Source organism: Lolium perenne, chromosome 2 (genome assembly GCF_019359855.2).
Source record: "Lolium perenne isolate Kyuss_39 chromosome 2, Kyuss_2.0, whole genome shotgun sequence".
NCBI classification, from domain to species: domain Eukaryota; kingdom Viridiplantae; phylum Streptophyta; class Magnoliopsida; order Poales; family Poaceae; genus Lolium; species Lolium perenne.
In genome coordinates, this window is record NC_067245.2 from 78,606,750 (window position 1) to 78,628,333 (window position 21,584).

At 44.3% G+C, this 21,584-nt stretch overlaps 2 protein-coding genes across 2 annotated transcripts; one reads left to right on the forward strand and one right to left on the reverse strand.

Annotated features, from left to right (window-relative positions):
• Positions 1–12,791: 12,791 nt before the first annotated feature.
• On the forward strand, positions 12,792–19,097 carry LOC127333041 (protein STRUBBELIG-RECEPTOR FAMILY 3). Its single transcript, XM_051359361.2, has 19 exons — positions 12,792–13,148; positions 13,482–13,648; positions 13,814–13,943; positions 14,035–14,106; positions 14,204–14,269; positions 14,354–14,425; positions 14,526–14,597; positions 14,697–14,768; positions 14,849–14,914; positions 15,028–15,093; positions 15,265–15,662; positions 15,770–15,826; positions 15,992–16,045; positions 16,122–16,432; positions 16,535–16,803; positions 16,894–17,014; positions 18,176–18,315; positions 18,425–18,581; positions 18,654–19,097. The coding sequence occupies exons 2-19, from the start codon at positions 13,513–13,515 to the stop codon at positions 18,738–18,740; spliced, it is 2,346 nt and encodes a 781-aa protein (XP_051215321.1). The 5' UTR covers positions 12,792–13,148; positions 13,482–13,512; the 3' UTR covers positions 18,741–19,097.
• Positions 19,098–19,312: 215 nt separating this feature from the next.
• LOC127333042 (uncharacterized) lies at positions 19,313–20,269 on the reverse strand. Its single transcript, XM_051359362.2, has one exon. The coding sequence runs from the start codon at positions 20,096–20,098 to the stop codon at positions 19,496–19,498; it is 603 nt and encodes a 200-aa protein (XP_051215322.1). The 5' UTR covers positions 20,099–20,269; the 3' UTR covers positions 19,313–19,495.
• Positions 20,270–21,584: the final 1,315 nt, after the last annotated feature.

Here is a 21,584-nt window from a genome sequence, read left to right on the forward strand (position 1 = left end):
GCTTTTGTGGTGGACCCCACATACTAAATGGGCCGGCCCTTTAAGACGAAAGTGGGACCCACGGTGTTTTGGCCCGACCCACTATCTTGTTGGGCCGGCCACTTGCTATATGATGGACCCCACAAACTAAACGGGCCGGCCCTTTAAGAGGAAAGTGGGACCCACTGTGTTTTTGGCCCGACCCACTAGCGTGTTGGGCCGGCCCACTTGCTATATGGTGGACCCCACATACTAAATGGGCCGGCCCTTTAGCGAGAAAGAGGGACCCACTGTGTTTTGGCCCGGCCCACTATCTTGTTGGACCTGGCCCAATTGCTATATGGTGGACCCCACATACTAAATGGGTCGACCCTTTAAGCCGGAAAGTGGGACCCACTGTGTTTTGGCCGGACCACTATCTTGTTGGGCCTACCACTTGCTATATGGTGGACCCCACATACTAAATGGGTGGCCCTTTAACAGAATGTGGGACCCACTGTGCTTTTGGCCCGACCATCGGCTTGTTGGGCCAGCCCATTTGATCAAATGTGGACCCCACGTACTAAATGGGCCGGCCCGATAGCAGGAAAGTGGGACCCACATGCTAATTGGGCCGGCCCAATAACTTCTTGGGCCGGGCCAGTTGCTTTACTCTGGACCCCACTTTGTAAATGGGCCGGCCCGATACCAGGAAAGTGGGTCCCACATGTCTTATGGGCCGGCCCTTTTGCCTGTTGACCGGTCAATCGAGTGCATTCGGCCCGGCCCACATGCTTGGTGGGCGGCCCATTAAAGTTTTGACCGATCAACCTTAGAGGTTAGGCCCGGCCCACGTAACTAATGGACCAGCCCGACTATATAGTTGACCGGTCAAACTAAGTCACTGCCCGCCCGCAAACTTAATGGGCCGGCCCGCTTAAGACGTGGCAGGCCTCGTGTGGGCCTACCATCTACCACGGGGTTTCAGCCGGTTAACGCCGTTAACTGCCAGTTAACGGCGTCTGCCACGTGTCAGTTTGCATGACGTCAGCAGTCAACGGGCTCCCGGAAACACTTGGGCAACGGTCCGATTTTCCGTGGCGGAAGGCGCCAAGCGCGACGGACCGAAAAAATCGTCGTAGGACTTTGCCTGACGCAGTTTCCACAACAGAACCCATATCGTCGGGTTAGGCCCATAGGCGACGAAAAATACCCCTTAGCGGACGATTTTGAGACGTTGTCTATCAGAACTTTTCTTGTAGTGTTACATAACCTTGATCATACTATTGTAAAGCATATGAGATGAATGAAGTGACTCAAGGCAATGATCTATAGTTGCTAACAAATAGATAACATATAGCAAAACTTTTCATGAATAGTACTTTCAAGACAAGCATCAAAAGTCTTGCATAAGAGTTAACTCATAAAGCAATAGATTCAAAGCAAAAGCATCGAAGCAACACAAAGGAAGATATAAGTTTCAGCAGTTGCTTTCAACTTTCAACATGCATATCTCATGGATAATTGTCAACACAAAGTAGAATAATAAGTGCAATAAGCAAGTATGTAAGAATCAATGCACAGTTGACACAAGTGGTTGCTTCTAAGATGGAAGGAAGTAGGTAAACTGACTCAATATAAAGTAAAAGAAAGGCCCTTCGCAGAGGGAAGCAGGGATTAAATCATGTGTGCTAGAGCTTTTCAAGTTTTGAAATCATATAGAGAGCATAAAAGTAAAGTTTTGAGATGTGTTTGTTGTTGTCAACGAATGGTAGTGGGCACTCTAACCCCCTCATCAAACAGACTTTCAAAGAGCGGCTCCCATGAAGGACGTTATCTCTACCAGCAAGGTAGATCATCCCTCTTCTCTTTTGTTTACACATGTACTTTAGTTTTATTTATGGGTGACACTCCTCCCAACCTTTTGCTTACACAAGCCATGGCTAACCGAATCCTCGGGTGCCTTCCAACATTTCACATACCATGAAGGAGTGTCTATTTGCAAAATTAAGTTGCTTACTGATGAATCAGGGCAAAACACGTGAAGAGAAATATTAATGAAAGTTAATTAATTGGGGCTGGGAACCCCGTTGCCAGCTCTTTTTGCAAAATTATTGGATAAGCGGATGAAGCCACTAGTCCATTGGTGAGAGTCCGCCCAACAAGATTGAAAGATAAAACACCACATACTTCCTCATGAGCTATAAAACATTGACACAAATAAGAGATAACAACTTTTGAATTGTTTAAAGGTAACACATGAAGTATTTACTTGGAATGGCAGAAAATACCACATAGTTGGTAGGTATGGTGGACACACATGGCATAGGTTTTGGCTCAAGGTTTTGGATGCACGAGAAGCATTCCCTCTCAGTACAAGGCTTTGGCTAGCAAGGTTATTTGAAGCAAACACAAGTATGAACCGGTACAGAAAAACTCACATAAGAACATATTGCAAGCATTATAAAACACTACACTGTCTTCCTTGTTGCTCAAACACTTTTACCAGAAAATATCTAAACCTTAGAGAGACCAATCATGCAAACCAATTTCAACAAGCTCTACGGTAGTTATCCACTAATAGGTTTAAACTACATGATGCAAGAACTTAATCATGATCTACTTAAGAGCTCAAAACAATTGCCAAATATCAAATTATCCAAGACAGTATGAGACATTTTCTGTTTCCAACCAAATAACAATAAGTGCAATAGCTCCCAACTTTTGTCATGAACATTAAAAGTAAAACGAAGAACACCAGTGTTCATATGAAAAAGCGGAGCGTGTCTCTCTCCCACACAAGGATTGCTAGGATCCAATCTTATTCAAACACAAACAAAAATAAAAATACACATACGCTCCAAGTAAAGCACATAAGATGTGACCGAATAAAAATATAGTTTCAATAGAAGTGACCTGATAAGTTGTTGATGAAGAAGGGGATGCCTTGGGCATCCCAAAGCTTAGACGCTTGAGTCTTCTTGAAATATGCAGGGATGAACCACGGGGGCATCCCCAAGCTTATACTTTTCACTCTTCTTGATCATATATCATCCTCCTCTCCTGACCCTTGAAAACTTCCTTCACACCAAATTTCTCATAAACTTCATTAGAGGGGTTAGTACTCAAAAAACTTTAATTCACTTTAGTCCTGTAGTGACACATTGCAGGAACTCAATAAAACATTAGCTACATCCCTCTACATCTAGAAAGCCTCACTTAAAGTCCACAAGAGACAATGCAAAAAACAGAGACAAAATTTGTCAAAACAGAATAGCCAGTAAAGACAATTTTTTAAGAGGTACTTCCGTTGCTCAAATCAGAAAACTCAAAACTAATGAAAGTTGCGTACATATCTGAGGAACACGCACAACAATTGGCAGATTTTTCTGAGTTACCTACAGAGAGCCCTGCTCAAATTCGTGACAGATATAAATCTGTTTCTGCGCAGAAATCCAAATCTAGTATCAACCTTCTATTAGAGACTTTACTTGGCACAACAATGAAATAAAATAAAGATAAGAAGAGGTTGCTACAGTTGTAACAACTTCCAAGACACAACAAAAGAGTAGCAAAATAAATACATGGGTTATCTCCCAAGAAGTGCTTTAGCCATTAAGATGGGCTCAGTAATTTTTAGCCATTAAGATGGGCTCAGTAATTTTAATGATGCTCACATGGAAAATAGAAAATGAAGCAAAAGGAGCATCAAGAAGCAAATTCAAAACACATTTAAGTCTAACCCACTTCCTATGCATAGGAATCTTGTACACAAATAAATTCATGAAGAACAAAGTGACAAGCATAGAAAGATAAAACAAGAGTAACTTCAAAAGTTTCAGCACATAGAGAGGTGTTTTAGTACCATGCAAATTTCTACAACCATATTTTCCTCTCTCATAATAATTTTCAGTAGCTTCATGAACAAACTCAACAATATAGCTATCACATAAAGCATGCTTTTCATGGTCCACAAACACATAATTTTTATCAAGCTCAAAAATAGTGGGATTAAAACTTTCATACCCACTTTTATCAATAATATAACAAGATGGTTGATCAATCTCAAGAGATATGGGACTCCTACATAAAGTCAAGAACTCTCCAATCCCATTTTCATTAGTAGTACAATTAATATTATCAAGTAACATAGGACCATCATCTAGAGCTTTATCATAAACATTTGCCAAGCAAAACTCTTTAGTACCATGCATTTTGATATTAGGCACAAACAAAGCATTATCATAAGATTTATCAAAATAGCATGGATTATCATAGATAGCAGTAGCATAATTATTCTCACAAGTTTTACTCATAGGGAATATTTCAAGAGAATCCACAGGAACATAACATTCAACCTCCTTTGGTAAGCATGGAGGACAATCAAATAGTGTAAGAGATAAAGAGTTACTCTCATTAGAAGGTTGGCATGGGTAGCTAATCCATTCTTCCTCCTTTTGTTCATCACTCTCCTCTTCTTTTTCATCCAATGAGCTTTCAGGTTCATCAATTTCCTCCTCTTTTTCATCCAATGAGCTTTCAGGTTCATCAATTTCTTCTTCCACAGGTTCCTGCAAATTGTGAGTGCATTCTTGTGCATTAATGAGTCTCTCTTTATAATCAATGATATAAGGATTATCACTGTAACTTTCTATGCAAAAATTAAGGATAGAAGAGACATAATCTTTAAGGTCCTTACAAACAACACAAGTTTCATAATTTTTAACCATGAAGGATTCTATCTCAGAGGCTCCCATAAATATGACAAACTGTTCTACCTCTTCGAACCCAAAATGAATATAGCTATTCCAATTATAGTTCTTAATTAAAGCTTCTTCACTAAAGCCACATTGGAATTTCAGATGTTTAGTATCCTGTTCAGAGCAACAGTTTATATCATGGCGTTTAAGCAAGATTTTAGCAATTGTATTCAATTTTTCTATCACATCACTCATAACTTTACCTGTTCTTGATTCTCTATAATTATTATATAATTCTATGAGCTCCAAATAGGTTGTGGGTTCTCCCATAACAACAGTTTTTAATTTTTCGGGTTTTCAAATTTTTATGGATTTTTGGGTATATGAGAAAAATAAAACAAGACAAAAAGAAACTAAGCAAAAGTAAACAAAGAAAAATAATACTAGACAGAAATAAACTAAGCACAAATAAACTAGACAAAAGTAAACTAAGCAAAACAAAATAAAATAAAATAAAAACAGAGAGAGAGGTAGAGTGTACTCCCCAGGTGAACTTATGAGTAGAGCTATGCCTCCCCGGTAACGGCGCCAGAAAATAGTCTTGATAACCCACAAGTATAGGGGATCGCAACAGTCTTCGAGGGAAGTAAAACCCAAATTTATTGATTCGACACAAGGGGAGGTAAAGAATACTTATAAGCCTTAACAATCGAGTTGTCAATTCATTTGCACTGAAAAGCACTAGTAACATGGGTGATGTGAAAGCAGTAATATGAGAGCAATAATGTAACAGAATAACAGCGGCGATATAAGAACACAGAGGCAATGGCACCAGAAAATAGTTGATACTACTTCCAATGTCATATAGAACGAGTATATGATGATGAGAGATGGACCGGGGTTCCCAGCGATCTACACTAGTGGTAACTCTCCAATAACAAATTACAGTTGGACAATTGATAGGATTGAAATAACAATAAGACAGAATATCAAGATTATTAATTATGTAGGCATGTTTTTCATATATAGTCGTACGTGCTCGCAATGAGAAACTTGCACAACATCTTTTGTCCTACCAGCCGGTGGCAGCCGGACCTCAAGGGAATCTACTGGCGATGAAGGTACTCCTTTTAATAGAGCACCGGAGCAAAGCATTAACACTTGGTGAAAACATGTGATCCTCATATCACAGCCTTCCCCTCCGGTTGTCCCAATTTCTGTCACTTTGGGGCCTCGGGTTCCGGACAGCAATATGTGCAAACAACTTGTAGATACAATCTAAGCAATAAGTATAGAGCTTAAATCTAAGATCATGCCACTCGTGCACTAGTGACAAGCATTAAACACAACAAGATTGCAGCAACAATAACTTCACAAACTTTATAGATAGACTAATCATAATGTAACAATCCATCGGATCCCAACAAACACAACACCGATTACATCAGATGAATCTCAATCATGTAAGGCAGCTCATGAGATCATTGTATTGAAGTACATGGGATAGAGAGTACCAACTAGCTACTGCTAGAACCCGTAGTCCATGGGGGAACTACTCACGGAGCATGATGGAGGCGGTGGCGTCGATGGAGATGGCTTCCGGGGGCACTTCCCCGTCCCGGCGGCGTGCCGGAACAGAGATTCTGTCCCCCGAATTGGAGTTTCGCGATGGCGGCGGCGCCCCTGGAGTCTTTCTGGAGTTTCGTCAAATCGTATCGCGTTTTTAGGTCGCAAGGGCTTATATAGGCGAAGAGGTGGCGCAAGGAGGCGCCTGGGGACCCCTCACCATAGGCTGGCGCGGCCAGGGGGCCACCCGCGCCGCCTTATGGTGTGGGCCCCCTGCTGCCCGCTTCCGACTCTCCTTCGGTGTTCTGGAATCTTCCGGGAAAAATAAGATATTGGGTCTTTGTTTCGTCGAATTCTGAGAATATTGTCCGAATAGCCTTTCTAGAACCAAAAACAACAGAAAACAGGAACTGGCACTGTGGCATCTTTTTTAATAGGTTAGTTCCGGAAAACGCATAAAAACATTATAAAGTGTGAGCAAAACATGTAGGTATTGTCATAAAACAAGCATGGAACATCAGAAATTATAGATACGTTGGAGACGTATCAGGCGCCTCCGCTTCCCCAACCGCAGCTGCCTCCGCTTCCCCAACCGCAGCCGCCTCCGCACGCGCTTCAAGGCGGCGCGCCATTAGGTCCGGCCACTTGCGGCCGGCCCGCTTCCATGCGGCATCGGAACGCGATCGCCTGGCACGCTCCGTCTCCGCCCGTATGCCCGGCGGACGGCGACTTGCCCTTCCGGCGCCGGATCGGCCGCCGCCCCTACCCACGTGTCTTGCACGCGTCATTTCGGACGGCGGGGTGGTGGCCGTGGCGGCGGAGCGGCGTCTAAGCACCCGGGATTGCTTGTCAGAGCGGCGGCGGGCTGTGGCGGCGGGAGAGGAGCGACGGGAGGGGAGTAGGGTTTCCGAACCGATCTCCGAGTAGGGTTTCCGAACCGATCTCCCCTCCGCGAACCCTTTTAATAGTGGTCGTGCGGTGAGTTTTTTGGGCCCCTGAACTTCCAGTTCGGGCCGGCCCATGTTTACGGGCTCTGATCTACGCGCATTTCAGCCCGAACCCGTAAATCCGCCAGAAAAGTTCGGTTCCGGCGGAATTTACGGGCTCTGTTAGAGATGCTCTTAAAATGCGTACAAAGGCTGCGTTAGGTGTAAAAAGCACACGTTTAAGGGACCACACGGCAACAAATGGAAACGGCAAAACATTCTATTGTTTTACCGTTTTCATTTTGCGAGATCTGAGATCTGTTCCGCAAAATTGCCGCGCCAAACCGTAAATTAGGGGTTTAACGCAATTTCTCCATTTCATCAGCACACATGTACTTAATAAATCTAAATATGCTAGCAATGTAAACTTAAACAATGAATATTTTTAGCAACACATTACAACAATAAGCCAATTAAACAAATATTGAATGGTTCATCTCATACTCAATTAAACAAATATTGAATGGCCCAGGAAGCAAATAATGGTTCATCTCACAAAATGCAACGAAATACAAACGAGAACTAATGTCCATGCCACTGCTAATGGTGCTTAATAAGATAATCTCGAAGTTGAGTATGTGTGGAACTGTACTCAATCTCGCGGTAGGTGTGAAGAAAGACACGGATCTGGACGGAGTTTCTTGTTGGCTTCACACGACTGCCAACATTGTTATAGAGAAGGTGAAAGCCCAAGCCCCTCTCATCATCGATAATCATGTTGTGAGAAATGACACAACATGTCGTGATGTTATTGTGGGGGGGGGGGGGGGGGTTCTTGTTCCAGAAATGTCCTGGCCCTCGAACTCTTGCTTGCAGAACACCGAAGGCTTTACCAATGTCCTTTCGACATGCCTCTTGTGCTTCAAAAAATTCAGCATGCTTCCTTGTTGTTAGGTTTGGGATGGTCTTCACAAATGTAGACCACGAAGGATAAATGCCATCAATGAGGTAGTACCCCATTGTGTAGTTGTGCCCATTCACCATGTAGTTGCAAGCCAGAGCCTCTCCACTAGTAAAGCTAGCAAAAAAGATGAGACCTATGCAAGACATTGATATCATTGGGAGAACCTGGAAGCCCAAAGAAATAGTGCCAAATCCACAAGTCTTTCAAAGCCACCGGTTCAAGAACTATTATGGGATCACGGCTCTTTTTGGTCTACTGTCCATGCCATGCCACCGGACAATTCTTTCATCTCAAATGCACACAATCTATGCTCCCTAGCATGCCCGACCAACCGCGTCGTTCATTGTATGCCATCAATCTCTCCGTATTCTCTTCATGAAGAGTCTAAAAATATACCGGCCCAACAAAAGAATAACCACCTTGGAAAACATGCGCACATACTTGAGAGTGGCATCTTCGTCAATGCAGAGATAATCATCGGTGTAGTCTGTTGGAAAGTCGTGGGAGATCCTCCAGATAGCCGCCAAGATCTTTTGGTAAGGGCTAAAACCTAGTAGCCCGACCATGTTTTCCGGTGGGTAAAAAAGTCGGTAGTTGACCGCGCAAGCTTGAACTATCTTCATGAATAGATCCTAGTGCATTCGGTACCTCCGTCCAAAGAGATTGGGCGGGTAGATAGGTACCTTGACGAAGTATTTGCGCATGAGCATGTCGTGCCTGAGTGCGGGTTTAGCGGGATGCAGAGATGGCCGATCGTGGATCCTCCATGCTTCTTGTTCTTTTGATCCTCGAGCTCTTCGACGGTGAGGAGTTCAATCATTTGCTTGATGTTATCGTCGAAGAGCAATCATCGAGATTCGAATCGTCTGAGGACGCCAACGAGTCGAACAAAAATTGAGTGCTCAGGCTCAATGTCAAACTCATATATTGCTTGTGTCCCAAAATATCTTCCTCAATTTTTTCTAGATACGGATTGATGTAGCTATAACTAAAATGTGCCCATCTAGATAAAGTTAAGCAAGTTATTTTGGGAGAGAGCAAGTACAAAATACCGCACATATCCTATCTCAAATACAATTCAACGCGATATCAATGAACGAAATGACCGGAGAAACTTACCTTCGGGTGCACGGGGATCCGACAGGCGCCAGTGAACTTGTGCGCGAGTTGGAGGATTTTTTTCGATAAAGGGAATATATTAATATCAAGAAGATACCAATTACACCCAGCCTCTGCAACAACGCACCATCCTAATGGCATTACGGATGCACACAGCCAAAAACAAGAAAAGAAAACTAAGAAATAAAAGTCCCGCTACAGTATCTCGGGCCTAACAACAGCAATACATCCACCGCCAAGACAACACCTGAATTGCAGACTAGTCCCCGCTCTCAAAACAAATGCCTCCACCAAGGACATTGCCAGACACAACCAATTAAGGCCAGACCTTGGGTTTTCACCCTGAAAGATAGGACTCTGCACTTCACCTGTGTTGTCGCCCCCACTTTCATACCGCTGCTGTGAAGCCCGAAACACCAAGCAAGTCCCTCAACATCGCAAAGTCTTGAACCTCCCTTAGCTAGTCCTCCCCTCTGGCCTTCATGAAATTCTCTTCTTCCGACTTTCATCATGGATCCATAGTCACTTGATGTCAATCAAAGAAAAAGAGCTTCACGCCGCTCCCTCCAGAACCAATCGGTCGGAATAAAAACATGGGTGCGCACGACCGAATACCTCCGATCCAACAAACTCCAGGCAAAAGCACTGTTACATTCATCGGCGGAGCCTTCCGGAACTCAACACTCCGGCCAGATCACGAGTCCAGGCCTCCGGTAGGTCCTCCTCTTCACGCAAGAGAGGCCCTAGCACCGCTGCCTTTATTCAGGTCAGACCCCCACGTCGGCGACCATCCCGGGCTGGCCACTCCAACCCACCACCGGCGACACCGACGCCGGCTTCCAAGCTCCTCCATCATGCCGCCGGAAAGCGGTGATAGATCGATGGATCCACCACCACCAACCGCAGACGACCCTCTCCGACGTCGTACCCAAGGCTACTGCCCCGGGCGACCTCGTGGCACGAGAGAAACCCGAGATCGCCTCCACACACGGCCGAGAGGCGGGGGGAAAGTGGCGCAGATCATGGCCTGGCCGCTGCCCGCCACCAGCCCCTCCAGAGTGCTATGGTGAAGATCCGGCGGAAGGCAGGGGCTGCCGCTTCTGGCCGTCGCGCAGAGGTCTGGCCGTCGCCGCCGCCCATCACCAAATCCGACCGGCCGCAGCGAGCGTCGAGGGATCCCGGTCGCCGTCCCAGCGCGGCAATAAGGAGAGGTCGCCGCCGCCGCCACGCCCCGCGGCCTTTACCCGGAGGCGCTACCGGCGGCGGCGGCGGGGTATGTTTAGGGTTTGGGACGGGTGCGGGAGGAGGGGGTCAGGGGCGCTCCGTGTGTTGGAGGATATTCCAACGAATCCAGTGAAGGGATATGGCTACCGGTTCATCTACACCTCCAGGGGAGCAGCCGAATTGGAGCTCCGCACGTCATCCATGGTGGGCACGATCTCGCTTTGTTCTGCCTCGATGCGGGTCTGCAGCGTCCGTGGTCCAAAAGGTACGAATCGATGCGGCGGTAGGCGGGGATGACGGAAAGCTCGAGCGGGAGCGGCGTCGGTGGCGGAACGGGGGAGTGGAAGAGCTAAATGTTTAGCGCGCCAAAGGTTGGGAGAGAAAAAGGGACGCGTGCCGGTGCGCTCACGAAAACTAGGGATATGAACATCTTGGAGGATTCTACCGCTTACCTTAAAGTTTTAGAAAAAATACAGGATCTCTCGGATCCATTTTTTCACGCGAAAACTGTAAATAGCGGTTATTTTTAGATTTTTTCGTGTTTTAAGATAAATCTGTTAGAGATGTTCTAATTGTCTTCCTTTTCTTATAGGGATAAGTTCTCTATCGGATTGAAAACATGAGACAATTTTCTAGCACAAAAGCATCCAAGGGAGCAGTGGGGAGCATGCAGACATTGCCCGGACGGCTCTTCCTCCATAGCTCCATTATTGGTCGTCACCGTGCCAAAAATTCAAAAGGCAACAAAAGTGGGCGCATCATTGGTGCCCTTTGCTGGGGTCTGGATTGGCTGCACCAGTTTATGGCCAGGGGTAGCCTGAAAATTATTAATAACGATATCATATCCGCAGCAGTTATGGTCCGAGGAGTTATTTTCTCGTTTAAAGCTGCGCGTCCGTTATGATCTCTCTTGTTAATCGACCAGCCGAGTAACTTCACACAATGGATACTATACCTTGGAGGCTGGGACAGACTAACGATTCTGCGTATCTCGTGGGCGGTAATAAGGGCATGTACAATGGTTTTATCTTAATCTTATCTTAGGAATGCCACATAAGATAACTGCTGAGTTGGAGGAGAGAGAAACAAAAAAGATCTTTGTCTTCTTTTGGCTAAGAGATGATCTCTTAGCACAATATGTCTCACCATATTTTTAGGAATACACGAGGCTAAAGATAAGACTAAAAAATAACCCATTGTATACCATGTTTTGTTGTCATATCAAATGACATAAGATAAGACCATCCTATCAACCATTGTACATGCCCTAACCCCAGCGCGATTTTGCAAGCAGTTTGGTTTGAAAATACCAAGAGATTTCTGGTCTCAAGCTTTCCAATCCGTTGTGATTCCAACGAATCACTGTGATCTCCGTAATGTATCAAGGAGTTAAGACATTCTAACCTGCGTACAGGGTAGATCGTACTCTCACATGAACCCATGATTACAAAACGGTACGGTACTCAATTCCCCATATGTCAGAGTTAAGGAAACGACTGCGGGCACAATTCCTAGCAGGGGAAAGGTTCATAGTAATCCCTAGCTGATTTAGTGAATAATTGCGTCTCCTTGGGTACTAGGATACATTTGCTTGCTGTTTGTAAGAAAACGATGATTTTATTTGTCTAATCACCTTCTACTTGTTTTGCCATTTGTTTGACCAAAATTTCCAACATTCCTAAGTGTGGCCTCACAACAAAATTATTATAAATAAGTTCAGCATACCACAATTCAGCAACAAAATGAAACATTTGTACCGCACACACATTACTCAGATAACACAATGACCCAATAATATTGTTCTCAGGAGTTTGCAAATTTCACTTTTTATTTATTCACATTTCACCTCGGGACAAGGACCTGGATGGTGATCATGGTAAGCCTCGCCCGGTGGAGCGAGTTATCTTACTCCATATATTACTCAACGTATGCAAATGCCTATAGTTCAAAGAAAATCACGCCACACAAATTTGCACTGAAATTTTAAGAACAAGTTCATATGCATTTATGTTCAAAAATTAGCTCTATATTATATTCAAATACGCAACTTCACATAAGTACATCTAGACAATACTGGAATTTTCTTTCTGAACCTAGACAATAGAATTTTCTATGTTTAAAATAACGCTGCAAATGCAAAGGAGCACCAGATGCGATGCCCAATGGTTGAACCACAACCGTACCTTTGTTTGGTTCTCACATGCATTTCAAACCTTTCTTTGATTAAGAAGAAAATCAAGAGCTGCCGTCACAATCACAATCACTGCTCATTCTTAGTGCTGCCTACTGGCCGTGGTAGTTTAAACCAAGGCGCTGGGTGCGCTTGTCCTTTAGCTCATTCCTCCGTGTCTCCCAGTGTCAGTCCCAGCGCACACAGACGCTCCGCTCCGCTTGCCGCCGTTCACCTCCAGCCCCCAATCCCCTTTCGATTTGCAGCAGCGGTAGATCTATCCACATCGGCCGCGTCTCTTTCCTCTTTCGTCCCTCTCGTGGCCAGCCATCTTTCTTCTCCTCCGCACCCAGCGAAATCCTTAGCGGCCAAGGCTTTCCTTACGAGCTCGCTCGGCAGGGCGTAAACGCTTCCCAAGAGAGAGTCCAGAGAAAACGGGGGAGCAGCACTGGTCGCTGGTCGTAGTAGCTTTCGGTGGCGGGCGGCTCCATAAAGCGGACGCCAAAGGCGAGAATCTTCAGGTATCGGACGCATCTCATCTCTGCCTCTTCCGTCCCAGCTCTGCTTTCGCTTGTCTGCTATGTTTCTTGGGAAAGATTGGTTCTTGGGTGTGTTCTTGGTAAGCTGGGTGGATTTCTTTCGGGAACCGGGAGTGATGGGTTTCTGGCCGAATTTTAGGGCCCGTTTTCTTTCGGTTACAAGAAAATTCGCCCATCGGCAATGCGTGACTCTGTCGTGCGTTTTGTTTCTGCTTTATCTGCGTCTCCCATCCTCTTGGCCCCAGAGGCCAGACTCATATATCCTCCCATCGTTCATCTGACCGCCTAGAGATTTGAAGAAATTTCCTTTTCCAGGTCAGGTGATGCCCTTGGTCGAGGACTCTCCATGGATGTGCGTGCGGTGATGACTGACTCCGTACGCTCGATGCGCGCGGCGGCGCTGCCCCTGATTGCTCGCGCCGCCGTTTTGCTGCTTCTCTCGGCGCTGCCGCTCTCGCAGGCCTACACCTACGAGCAAGATGGTATAGACTATCCTTCTTGATAATCGTTGGTACATCCAGGGGGTCTTGATTATTTATATGTTTAAAACAGCGCTGTCTTGCACCGCGCCGATACTATTTCTGATGAGTGGGATAATGGGAATATATTCTTATAATCTTGTGGACTTCTTTTTATTTGTTTAACAGTGTTCGCTATAAATGGCTTGTACACTGCACTTGGATCCCCAACGGTGCCTGGATGGGTTACAAACGGCGGCGACCCCTGCACTGAGAACTGGCAGGGCGTAGGCTGCGCGGAATCAAACATTACCTCCATGTACGATGAGTTGCTATGTGCTGCTGTTTTGTATTCCGTGATTTTCATTATTTGGCTATGCAAACGAATAATGTGTCATGTTTCTGTGCAGAACTCTCAACGGTATGAGTTTGGGAGGACAACTGGGTAACACATTGGCAAATTTCACATCGCTGATCACCTTGTATGTTGATCGTGCGGAGCTCGGGCTTGCACTTGATTTGGTCCTAATTTGACATTATGCTACCGAGTCGGTGCTTAACGCTTCTTCGTTTATGCAGGGACCTTAGCAACAACAATATTGGTGGAACCATACCAGACAATCTGCCTGTCACAGTGCAGCGTTTGTATGTCCATCTCAGCATTCTGTTACTCTTTCGTTCCACTTGTTATAGCTATTTCTTTACTAAGCCTTCTCTTGTCAATCACAGTAACCTATCAGTAAACCAGCTAACTGGTGGAATTCCAAGTACATTGTCAACGCTTACAATGTTGACAACCATGTAAGTATACATTACCAATACGTGGCCACTAGTTCTCAGAAAATTAGGACATCCCCAGTTAGTTTCTCAAACTGTCCCTCCTTGTGGTCTTGCTTTGCAGGTACCTCAACAACAATCAATTGGTTGGGGACATACCAGATGCATTTTCAGCACTCACCGGACTTGCAAGCTTGTAAGAAGATGTTGCCTTCTCTTACGGTTTACACGCTATAATTAATTGTTATCTGAAGTTTCGTAACAATGACAATTCTCATTGAACCTGATTCACCAGAGATTTTTCTTCTAACAACTTGACCGGGCCGTTACCACCGTCAGTGGGAAACTTAAGAGCATTGACTAGCCTGTGAGTATCGATGTCTATTTCATTGATTACTTGAATAAAATGCGGTAGTGTCAACTACTTAATATCTGCTATTGGCGCAGGCATATTCAGAACAATCAAATGTCCGGAACCCTGGATGTGTTGCAAGATCTCCCTCTTCAAGATTTGTATGGCCACTCAACTTTTATTTAAGAAATATCTAAAGAACAAAATAATTGGCGTACTTAATGGCTTTGTAGATTACTTCATTTCTGTGTGGTAACTGGTTTGCATTCAACAGGGATATAGAAAACAATCTGTTCTCTGGCCCTGTTCCCACGAAGCTATATACCATTCCAAACTTTCTGTAAGGCACTCCTCCTTTCTCAAAATGTTTGTCTTGATTATTTGTATGCTCCTAATTGGAACATTAGAAACATGTTCGAAGACAAGACCTTTTTTCCATTATCCATACTATGAATTTAACAACTTCATGAGTAACTTTGTTTATGCTGAGTAAATATGTTCTGCTACACAGGAGGGATGGTAACCCATTTAATACTAGCATAGCTCCATCTCCACTGCCTGCTGCACCAGCCCCATCACCATCACTGTCACCTTCAACAGGGCGTGTCCCCTCAAAAGAACCTACAAAGTCTTCTGACGTGACGAATGGAAATTCTCCAGCACCAGGGAAAAATACTTTTTGGACAGTCAAGAATATTGGATACATTATTGTTGGGGTGGTATCAGCGGTGGCTGTTGTCTTAATGGTAATGTTTTGTGTATCCAAGTACAAAGAAAGGAAATCAAAGAATGGTGTGTATACAAAAAGTCATATGCGAAGGGAACCTCAGAGGCTTGGAGGATCTAAAATCAAGGAAGTACCGGAAATAAAGGAGCATTCGATAAGACCTAAGAATACTGTCGTGAAAGGTCCCAATTCTTTTCTCTTGTGAAACAAAGGAATTATTGATAATGTCTTATTATCCCCTCCCCCGGTCCCCCCTATGAATTTGACATGTGGATCTTTTTGTCAACAGCTTCAAATGTGGTTTCTAATTCAAAAGAGGAGCTGAAAGTCAATACATCAATAAAAGGTGAGATGTAGCAACTTTAGAATAAAGTATGTGCCTACATGTGTTGTGATTTACTGCCTTGCATTTTAGTGTAAAAATACTTAAAACAAACGTTGGCATGGCTGAATGGCAGCTGGCCAATCCTCATTTTCCGATTGACTGACATATGAAGGTTGTATCTAACAGCCCCAAATGTTGTTTATAATGCGAAGGAGGCTGCATTATATCCTCCAATTGGAGGTAAGAGAACTGAATAAAATGCTGTATATTACAGATTTGAGTATAGGAAAGTTAACCAAAATTGCTAACATTGCAGCCGCTCCTGTGTTGATCACGAAGAAACAGAAGGAACATGTTATTGACATGGAAAAACCTGATGATTTTGTGGAAGAACCACTGCATTTTCCCCAGTCTGCTGCGCCGCGTACTGAAAAAACCATTGTCAGTACCAGTGTTCGTACTAAAAAGGGGAGGGTACCTTCACTCGGGAAGATAGATCTGAAAACTACCGTGAAGTCCTTTTCTGTTGCATCCCTTCAACAATATACCAACAGTTTCAGTGAACAAAATTTAATAAGAGATAGCAGGTTTGGTAGAGTATATCTGGCAGAACTTCCTGGTGGAGAGGTACAAGCTGTTTATCAAAAGCATTCAGATTGCTATTTTAGTAAGACTGCATTAGTTATGCCATTATCAATTCTATACTTACGATATTGACTTGGTTTGCAGATTTTGGAAGTTTTGAAGATCGACATTGATAACTCAAGAGTACCAGTAGATGTCTTTCTAGAGCTAGTTGTGAGCATTTCAGAAGTAAATCATCCTAATATACTTGAGCTTGTGGGATACTGTGCGGAGTTTGAGCAGCGGCTACTTGTCTACGAGCATTGTAGTAAGATGACTCTACATGATGAACTCCATTATGTGGACGAACCCAGCAACGCATTGTCCTGGAATGCCCGTCTCCAAGTTGCTGTAGAAGCAGCCAAGGCATTGCAGTAAGCAGAAATAATTACTCTAAATTTTTCAGGTCATGTGAAGTTGTTAAATATGGCTTCCAAAAAATACATTTGTATCTTGATTTGCAGATATCTTCATGATGGCTGTCAACCACCGCTTGTACATCAGAATTTTGAACCATCAGTTATTCTCCTTAATAGCACGTTGTCAGTTCAAATTTCCGGGTCTGGCCTTGCTTCTCTGTCTCAGGTAAATAACAGTGAACATATTTGAGTGTTACATTTTGAAGAACTCTTTAGGTTTATGGGAACTTCAGATGCTCTCGGTCACCATTATACCCTAGTACACGATATCTCAAGAAAACTGACATTGGTTACGAAGAAAAAGGCCGAGAGATACTTTGGAGTATTAATAAAGAAGAGAAGGTTTCTCTTTGTGAAATCCCAAACTCAATTTACGCTGTCTAGGCATCTAAAACTGCATTTATATAAAAAAAAGATAATGTAGAATGTATGGCTGGGTGTAAACCTAGCTATGCATGTGTAAATCATAACATATGGTTAAAGGAGTAAGTTCCCTCCCTTAAATGTACGTTCTTAGGTAGAAGTAAGGCACTTGTGGAGGCTGCATTTATGTAAAACTGCATTTATATAAAAAAAGATAATGTAGAATGCATGGCTGGGTGTAAACCTAGCTATGCATGTGTAAATCATAAAACATGGTTAAAGGAGTAAGTTCCCTCCCTTAAATGTACGTTCTTAGGTAGAAGTAAGGCACTTGTAGAGGCTGCACCTCGAACGTGGGTGGATGAGCTCACAGGCATGCTCCCTAGCCAATCTAGCACTGCTCATTATTTGGTGCCTCTGTTTTATGCCTGCCTTAGACCCTATGGTTTGCTATTATCCGTTTGTTTCGTCCAATGTTTTTTTAGTTTTATGTTTGTAGTAGAAATTACAAAATTCGAAGATACACCAATGCAAATATGCGTAACAGCATGGATTTCTGTCAGTATAAACGTGCAAATAAATCAGAATTGGATAGTTAAAGTTCATTGTGTATTGTTGATGTTCCCAAAGGACCATAAAGAATTGAAAAGGTTGCATTTGGATTATGTGAACAAAAAAAAGGAGCAACGAAAAAGCTGTAACAACTGAGTGTCAGAGGAATTTCTCTAAAATTTCAGTTATCTTGCTTAGAATTGTATGCCAGCGACTTTAGACATTATTTAGTCATAATGCAGTTTGGAGTAAATGGACAACATCTCTCTGTCAAATTTAGGTTATAGGAAGACTAATAAGTTGGCAAACATTTTCACCATATAGAAACTATGGAGACCAAAAAAAATTTGTGATACATGAGATGAAAGAGCTTTCTATTACTGACAACATCTTGTTCTCTTTTGGATGACAGTTGTCTGGAAGTTTGCGTGCCTTGTTCCATTATGAAGCCCCTGAAGTGCATGAATCCAGATCATTCAGTGATCGAAGTGATGTTTACAGTTTTGGTGTCGTTATGTTGGAACTTCTTACAGGACGTGAACCTTACGACAGGTAAGCAATCCCCACGCCAGTTACTCTTGATATTCATCAAGCATGGTTATTTTGCTTGCAAATGGCTTCCTGATCTAACTTAATATTTCTCTGTGCAATGAAATGGCAGTTCCCGTCCACGCGCTGAGCAACATCTGGTGCGATGGGCCACTTCTCAGCTTTATGATATCGATGCCATATCAAAGATGGTAGATCCTTTTATTCGAGGACAGTGTTCTGACAAGGCTCTGTCACGTTTTGCTGATGTTATTAGCCGCTGTATTCAGGTAACACGCTTGATCTTTCATCTGAGATCATCCTTATTAGACTGTGTGGCTTACCTGAAACTTTTTCCGCAGCATGAGCCAGAATTCAGGCCACCAATGTCTGAAGTTGTCCAAGACCTAACTCGTATGGTCGGCGACGCAACAAAGGCTTCCATGTAAGGGTCTTCCTAAAACGAGGAAGAACACGGGAGACTATTTGATAACTAATGAGGATGACTCATCCGGGTGTCCTGAGGAGCTTCTTGTTGGATTCGGTGCTCGAGTCACATTTGCTTGCTTGCAAAGATGGCTTTGATCGGTGATGCAGTAGTGGGATGAAAGAACGATGGTTCGACCGGTGAACTTTGTCGGATGGATGTGCAGATATATGCACTTCATTTTTCTCTAGAAGTTGTTTGTCCTTGGCAGGTCCTTAGCCAGTGATGTGTCTTCGTGTTTGATTTATTCTTATGAAATTTGTACCTATGCCAGTGCAAATATCAGTATTCTCAAGCGGAAAGTCATTTTCGCTCCCAAGATCCAGTGCTCTTTGCATATTGAAAAAAAATTGAAAATGATACTTACGAAACTGTGATGTATCCCACAAAATCGTAAAAACTCAATTCGAAATGTTTTGTATTCTGAGCTACACAAAAATAATAAAATCTGTTTTTTTTAAGATTCGAAATCACTATACTTAGATCCACATTTTTGTTATTTTTGTGATGCCCAAAATACAAATTATTTCCACATGAACCAAATCTCCACTCTATTTATTAGTCTGTACTGCCCGCATTTCTTAGTGCGTAGTTCCAAATAGTTCTCTAGACCATTTGTAAATGTTCCGAAGTATGAAAAAACAAAACTTGGCAGCATTGCATTCGATCTGTGTAGTGTGCGAAATGCACTGAGGCCAATTTAAACAAGCTATTTTCTTATTGCAAGAAGTAGCCGGAGAGAAAGAAGGCAAAGCCGACAAGGAGGCTTCCGTAGATGAGCAGAGTCTTCTGGCCGGAGGTGAGCGAGTTGCCACCGAGGCCAAACTGCTGGTTCTGCGCGAACCCCGCGATCTCGATGCTCTTGCTGTCGAAGAAGGACTGCGCCGCGCCGCACGTCGGGCACCGCCAGTCGTCGGGGAGCTTGGCGAACGGCAGCCCCGGAGGCACCGGGTAGGACGGGTCCCCCGCCGCCTGGTCGTACAGGTAGCCGCACGACCGGCACTCGTGCACACCCGTGTTCAGCACCGCGAACTGCTCCTCGAACCGGCGAGGGTCAAGCTTCGGCCCGCCGTCCTCCCCCTCGTCCAGCTCCCCCGGCAATGGCGCGGAGAAGTCTTCTTGCTTGGTCTCGGCCGCCGCCGTGTCCAGCGGCTTGTCGTCCTTGGACACGTCGACGGAGTGGAGCCAGAAGTGAGATGATGAGGTCCGTGTGGTAGCCAGGGGCTTGTGGGAGTGGATGAACAAGGGTGGCTGTGGCGCTCTCGGGTTCTTGGACACCACGCTGCATGGGTGAATTAGCCTTGCCGTGGCCAACGCCATTGTAGCTAACCTCTTGACTTCTCTCTATCTCGTCCTCTCTCTCTGTCTGGATGTCAGTATATTTCAAGGTTTCGGTGTTACTTGGGAGAGGAGATGGAATCCATGGTGGGGACCTATTGTGCAGAGAGGATATGCTTTGGTCTGTTGATGATGCTATGGACACGAGACAAATGGGGTGTGAGTGGATAAGATATGTGTGCACCAGAGCTGAACCCGTCACTTGCAATTTGGGGAAGACGGAAGTGCTTGGAGACTGCCGCTTGCGAACTATAGCATCTCCAACAAACGATGAATAATACATATCACCTATTTTTGCAGTTTTTCAGATTTTACATTACCTGATATTTTTCTCGGAACTTAGATGATATAAAATACATTACCTCACCTCCAATTGTGCTCCACCGGATGATGTATTTTACTTCACTTGTGCTACAAAACTTCAAATAAAAAAATCAAACTTTGACACATTTCAAATGAAATTCAAACCTTGACACATATTAAACATCGACAACTCGCCATAGATAGTTCATTCATATAAAGTTCGATACATACACGCTACACTCGGCACTCAATTATTACTAGACTCTCGAGTCTTGACACACAACACACGATACTCGATTACTTGACTCTCGACACTCGACACTTGATGCTCTATCGTTGACACTTGATCTTCAACTAGAAATTAGTTCTAGAATCCGTCGTTTCTTCGATTCCTCGTCGGCCTCGTGGATAATGGACTCCCAGAAGTCGGTGCCGATCTTCGTGAGCGACAAGTTGTCAACGATGTTCGAAGTGCTGGCAGAGGATGATGCACCAGCGGTAGAGGACAATGCACAGGCAACTGCAGCTTGTTGGGTGGCCAGTTCGGCAATTCGCCATAGTATTCCAGCTCTGCCGCCACGTGCTTCAGAAGCGTTGCGAAACTCGGCCATGGTTGCCTTGTCGGCTTGGCGGATGGACAACCGCATGTACTGCTGGTGGATCAGGCGTTCCTTGTCACCTCGAACGATTGCCCAAGAAAAGCCGCCTCCTCGTGGCTCTCGACCTTCGCAAATTTGTGACGACCAAGACGTCATACGCGCAGGCAATGAGCTCCGGTGTCTTGAAGATGCCTAGCCACAGCCACTCAAACTAACATAATACTAACACTAATACTAATATAAACTAACATAATACATATATAATACTACTATAAACTAACATAATACTACTATAATACAAATATAAACTAACACTAATATATTTACTAATACTAATATAAACTAACAAATACATATAATTTTTACTAATTAATTAGTTTGTGCTAAATAAAAAGAAAAAAAGAACAAAAACTTACCAATTCAAGGCCGGCCGGTGGTGGAGATGGCAGGAGAGGAGGAGGCCGGTGTGGCAAAAGCGTCGGACGAGGGCGGCGCCGCGGGTGGCGCGCGCGGCAGAGGAGGCCAGCGCAGCGACGTTGGAGGAGGGCGGGGCGCGGGAGGCGCCC

Bases quoted from the DNA above. Each gene is read 5' to 3' on its own strand.
- LOC127333042 (XM_051359362.2), bottom strand. From the start codon at position 20,098: ATGGCGTTGGCCACGGCAAGGCTAATTCACCCATGCAGCGTGGTGTCC.
- LOC127333041 (XM_051359361.2), top strand. From the start codon at position 13,513: ATGGATGTGCGTGCGGTGATGACTGACTCCGTACGCTCGATGCGCGCG. The intron at 13,649-13,813 runs GTATAGACTATC...TTTGTTTAACAG, and splicing joins CTACACCTACGAGCAAGATG to TGTTCGCTATAAATGGCTTG. The intron at 18,316-18,424 runs GTAAGCAATCCC...ATGAAATGGCAG, and splicing joins GGACGTGAACCTTACGACAG to TTCCCGTCCACGCGCTGAGC.